The sequence below is a fragment of the Marmota marmota genome, unplaced genomic scaffold, assembly GCF_001458135.2.
Source record: "Marmota marmota marmota unplaced genomic scaffold, marMar, whole genome shotgun sequence".
NCBI lineage: Eukaryota > Metazoa > Chordata > Mammalia > Rodentia > Sciuridae > Marmota > Marmota marmota.
In genome coordinates, this window is record NW_025999982.1 from 34,974,019 (window position 1) to 34,980,018 (window position 6,000).

The 6,000-nt window shown below is 39.1% G+C and overlaps 1 protein-coding gene across 1 annotated transcript in view; it reads right to left on the minus strand.

The window, feature by feature from the left end:
* Positions 1-5,251: 5,251 nt before the first annotated feature.
* Eef1a1 (eukaryotic translation elongation factor 1 alpha 1) overlaps positions 5,252-6,000 on the minus strand; it is a 4,351-nt gene continuing 3,602 nt past the window's right edge. Inside the window, exons 7-8 of the mRNA XM_015487909.2 lie at positions 5,764-5,998; positions 5,252-5,668 (exon numbers count right to left, since the gene is read on the minus strand). Coding sequence (XP_015343395.1) covers positions 5,544-5,668; positions 5,764-5,998 — 360 coding nt within the window. The 3' untranslated portion in view covers positions 5,252-5,543. The remainder of the gene's footprint in view (positions 5,669-5,763; positions 5,999-6,000) is intronic.

Genomic DNA, 6,000 nt, shown 5'->3' on the forward strand with positions numbered 1-6,000 from the left:
TCTTTGTTGTCATATCTCCCATAGAGACCACAAACTGAACTCTAAACGCTTAACTATCCATGAAGTGCTAAAAACAGTCCAAAGTAGACGTCAGTTTTCCTTCTATTCATTTCATCTTGCTTATAACTAGTGGTAAACATTGGGTTAAAGCACAACTGCTTTTTAGGAAACAACAAAATATATATTGTTTCTCTGAGATTCCCATTTGATAAGAAGTTAACAATTCAGTAGTCAGGTAGCAGTTTCCTAAAGTTAAATCATTTTCCACTTCTAAATTGGTACTCAGAGCAATATATTTGAGTTATACTTCAATTCTAGTTTGCAAGTCTCATGGAAATTCCCAGAGACTTGCAAATTATGGAAACAACTTTGATGCCACCTAAACAATGATAGGTAAAAGATCATATATGGTTTTGGAAGTAAAAAGGGAATAGAACAGAGTTATGAAAAAAACAGATAAAATATTTCAGGAAGAAATTATTTCTGAGAACATCTCAAACTGGCATGAGACTTTTAGAACGAAGGTGTTTTATTTTGGATGTGAGTTGTCCCCCAAACGTTCACGTGAGACAATGGAAGAAGGTTCAGAGGAGAAATTATTGTAAGAGTCTTAACCCAATCAGTGATTTAATCCCCTGATAGGGATTAACTGAGTGGTAACTGAAATGGTAGGGTGTGGCCTCAGGAGGTGGGAATGGGGGTGTGGCTTTAGGTATATATTTATATCTGATGAGTGGAGTCTCTGCTTTCTTATCATGATGTGAGCTGCTTTCCTCTGCCACTCTTCTGCCATGTTGTTCTGCCTCACCTGAAGCCCTGAGGAATGGAGCCAGCCTTCTGTGGACTTAGACCTCTGAAACTGTGAGCCCTCAAACTTTTCCTCCTCTATAAAAATAAAAAAGAAAACCCTTCAGGAAAATAAAAGGCTGGGTGAGGGGTGTTATTCCTCCCTCTTCTCTGATATGAGAGCATCCTCTCTACTACCCATCATAGAAACTCATGCTGTTCACTCCCATCAGGATACTGGTTGTAACTGCAGAATGCAAGTTTAATTCTCAGAGGGATTTATTTCTGCAGCTTTCCATGATGACAAAGGAACTAATACTACCAATCTAAAATATCAGGAAGGTCATCTTATGACACACAGGTTGTTGGTTATGACCCTTGTTCTGAAGAGTTCCCCATTTCAAGAATTATAACTCTGGCCAGAAGCTTGCTTTGGCATCACCTCAGTGCTCAGTTCAGCAGAAAAGGTTACTAATGTAAATAATTTTATTTTGAAACTGAGTCTCATTCAGGCTGGCCTTAAACTCCTGGGTTCAGTTGATCCTCCTGCATCAGTAGCTAGGACCATCAGCAAGTGCCACCACACCCAGCTAATAATTTTAATGAAACTAAAACCAAATTATCTGTAATATTCTCTAGGATTTTTACATACTGAAACCAGAATTAGGCAGATAGGCAAGAGTCAGATCCAGAGAATGGAGAAATTGAAATATTAATTCCTTCAAAGGCCTTCCCTCACCCTTATCTAGATAACTTGCCCCTGCTCAAACCTGTTGCTAGGTCAACCTGTCCCAGGAATTGTTCCTCCCTATAAAGTTATTAATTAAATGTGTCCTGGGCTGCTCCATCCAGCCCTTCCCCCATCCATCTGCTTCTCATCTTTTGGCCATCCCTCCAAGCATCTTCTGGGCCTAGTCACATATGTATGCAGGAAGGAGAGAGATAAGGGGAAGAGAGCAGGAGAACAAAGGAAGCCTAACACCTATAAAAAGGCAGAAGAGCCTCGCTTCTTGGGATACCAGGATACCAGCTATGGCCCCCTTCTCCCTCCTGGGAGAAGTCTATGTTACCCCTTTTTAAATCAACACTGCTTTAGATGCTTGGCTCAGCATGCTTCTCTAATGTTATACTTTGAACATGTGAGGAGCAGAACTCATCACCAGTAACCAGCGGTATTGTACCATACAGAAAATCAGTGAAAAAAATCACAAACTCTTCACCATTTAAGCAGTCAATTGCTTTTGTTGGGTAAAATCAGTGCCCAGATAATGTGCAAAATTGATATTTTTTGTGCTTGTGAAAAAGTTTTTGCTTCTATAATCTCAATGCCACATCAAACTTAGCCTCCTATTTTGACAACTGATCATCTTCGAGACGCTTTCCTACAACAAATGCTGTGGACAACTTACAATTTTTGTCATATAAAAGGAAAATTTAGGTATCATGTTTTTTTTTTTTTTTTTTTTAGAGAGAGAATTTTAATATTTATTTTCTAGTTTTCAGCGGACACAACATCTTTGTTTGTATGTGGTGCTGAGGATCGAACCCGGGCCGCACGCATGCCAGGCGAGCGCGCTACCGCTTGAGCCACATCCCCAGCCCAAAATTTAGGTATCAAATACTCAAAAAACACCTAAGGTGACTTTAGCTGTGTTTGTGTCTGCGCGCGCGCACACACACACACACACACACACACGTGCTAGGGATTGAACCCAGGAGTAATTTAATACTGAGCTACATTCCTAGCAAAAAAAAAAAAATTTGAGACAGGGAATTTTTTTTTTTTAGTGGAGGGAGGGGGATCAGTAACCAGGGATTAAACCCAAGGGCGGCCCGAGCTACATCTGCAGCCCCTTTTTTAAATTTTTGAGACCGGGACTCTTAAGTTGCTTTAGGGCCTCACTAAATTGCTGAGGCTAGTTTTGAACTTGTAGTCCTCCTGCCTCAGCCTTCCAAGCCACTGGAATTATAGGCCTATGGCAAACTTGATTTTAGTAATGTTCTAGAGCTGTGGGGAACTTGAGTTTTTGAAGCTGCAAATAATCAGAATAAGGGACAAAACATTTTAGAATTACCACAGTGAAAGTAGTAATACTCCCTTAAAATCTTGTTTGAAACATTAAGATCATGTTAACAAGTCAGGAACAGTGGTGCACACCTCTAATCCCAGCAACTAGGGAGGCTGAGGCAGGAGGATCATGAGTTCAAAGGCAGCCTCAGCAGTTTAGCAAGGCACTTAGCATCTCTAAATTAAAAAGGGCTGGGGATGTACCCCTGGGTTCAATTGCCAGTACCAAATTATAATATATATTATATATATATATATACACACACACACACATACATATTTATATATGTATGTTATATATTTGTTTATGTTTTATATATATTATATATAAAACAAAGGAAAAAAAAAACATTAAAAACCTCCTTCAGCACTACCAAACCCAGCCCCCTTCAGTGCTTTAAATTCTGACATAAGCGGTCAATGTTCTTTGCAGAAAGACTGGGACAAATTGTGTCCCGCAGAACAAGCAGAGTTCTTTGGTCGTAATTGAGACCTGATGCACATATTTATAAGGCAAAACCCAAGTAATTTTGGATCTCCTACTATAGCAGAATGATCAAGTTCAAGCCTGGGCAACTTTCCTGAAACTGTCTCAAACTTTTTTTTTTTTTTGGTGCTGGGAATTGAATCAAACTTAAGGGTTGGTAGGGCATGTAAGAAAAAGTGGTAAAGCACACGTAGAGCCATAGTACTGCCAAAAAAAATTACATAAACAAAGGAGGTGTGCCTTAATGGCAATCATGTTAACTCCCAAACCAAAACATCCTCACATTTCATATTCTAAAATCATACCAAATTCTCTGGGGGCAAATTTCAGCTTTATTTTAATGTAGAAAAAGTATGCTACTTTATCAACTGCCAGTAGATGGTGCTCAAACCAAGTAATTATCTTACACATTCACATAGAGGGTTTCAGAGGAAGTGAACCTCAGTATACAACTGGCTAAACCAAAGCTGACTGGTTTACTCCTCTCTCCTTCCTGTCTGTATGGTGGCAGATTTTCCAGGTGGCTAAGTCTTGGGGAGTGGAAGTCCTCACTTGATGAATCTCATTTTATTGGTTGTCATTTATTGGTCAAACATCTATAAACCAGCAAATCAAACCCTATGAAACTGAAGACAACTTTGAGTGCTCAAAGCCTATCTCACTGTACCAAGTTGACATTTTTCTCACCTCCTAACTCAGGTTTATTCCATTTCTACCAGACAAGTAGTAGGATGTTTATGGTCCTGGCACCTCAACAGGGTAATAACCCTTTGAACTGACCTAAGACAGTTTACCAGACACAGGTGTTTTGAATCGAATCTAAAACCCACCGGCCATACATAGATGAGCCTTATAAAATTTACATCTTATGTAATCTTGTCCATCTTTCCAGGCTGGAACCAAAACTTTATAGGACATGGTGGCTGTTTTTCAATAACTAGCTACTTACGAGGCTTAAGAATGATCACCAACTTGTCTTCAATAGGGGTAGGGATATTTAGCCCAAAGGTCGCCCAACATGTGCAGTAGCTTGGAGTTTACAACCCCAATTCATAATTTTGCAGTGCTGATATTACTTAGGGCCTCATATATGCCAAGCTCATGTTCTACAATTCAGTATCCCCAGCCCAAGAATATCTTTTAGGAGATACTCTTCCATATTCAGGATTACTGTTAAAAACTACATGTACTGTTTAAAAATTCTATGTACAGGTTTACAGTTAAAAGTTCATGGCAAGTGTTTCAAATATTCAAATGCTCACATTTACCAACAGATCAAAACTAGAAATTTAAATGGATCAACAGTGACAGCTGAAGAGGCTTTTTTCCTACCTACCCATTTGCACTGCCAGTATTACCAATTACCCTGTCCAAGCCCGTATCACCTTATTGAAGGAAGCTCACCCTACTCAGATTTATAACTGTGCCTCTTCAAACTGTGGGTTAGTCTTTGGCCTGTTAATGTTACCCAACCTTGCTCCTTAGATAAAATTTCCTATTGAAAATCCAGTTCTTCGTACTATTTAATAATCCTCACTTAACTACTCCAATGCTTACAAATGTAAAGCACATTTCAATAGAAAACTTAAAAAGATTATCGATATATTATTCAGTATTAATGGAGCTACACAAAATTTCAGAAGTAACAGCCTTTAATATTACAGGATTTGGTCCTCTAAAGTAAATTACAAAGTTATTTTTCTACCCTAACCAAGTGTTGTAATCAATACACCCCTCCCAGATATTCACTAGGTACTAGAAGATCCCTCCCAGTTTCCCTTCTTAACTAAATTCCCAACCAGAAAACTTAATCATACTTATAAAGTTAACAGATTCTCAACACCACAAATAGGTTGAGGAACTCTTGCCTAACATTTGTATAAGTTCATGTTGACCAAAGAAGACACAGGTTTCTCATTAAACTTTGTTTTAATGGGTCTCAAAATTCTGTGACAGATTTTTGGTCAAGTTGTTTCCATTAAAAAGTACTGATTTTAAAAACTAATAACTTAAAACTGCCACACACAAAAAAACAAAATGGTCCACAAAACATTTTCCTTTCCTTCTGAAGGTTTTACGATGCATTGTTATCATTAACCAGTCTTTTACTATTAAACTTAAATGGCCAATTGAGACAAACAGTTCTGAGACCGTTCTTCCACCACTGATTAAGACTGGGGTGGCAGGTATTAGGGGTAATATTCATTTAGCCTTCTGAGCTTTCTGGGCAGACTTGGTGACCTTGCCAGCTCCAGCAGCCTTCTTGTCCACTGCTTTGATGACACCCACAGCAACTGTCTGCCTCATATCACGAACAGCGAAACGACCTATAAAAGAAATTTGGTATTACCCATGAGAAACACAAAGGAGCAATTTGTGTTTTCTATTGCAATATTTCTAATTGTTCTTAGGTCTTTCTTACCCAGAGGAGGATAGTCAGAGAAGCTCTCAACACACATGGGCTTTCCTGGAACCATGTCAACGATGGCAGCATCACCAGATTTCAAGAATTTAGGGCCATCTTCCAGCTTCTTACCAGACCGGCGATCAATCTTTTCTTTCAGCTCGGCAAACTTGCAAGCAATGTGAGCTGTGTGACAATCCAGTACAGGAGCATAGCCAGCACTGATTTGGCCTGGATGGTTCAGGATAATCACCT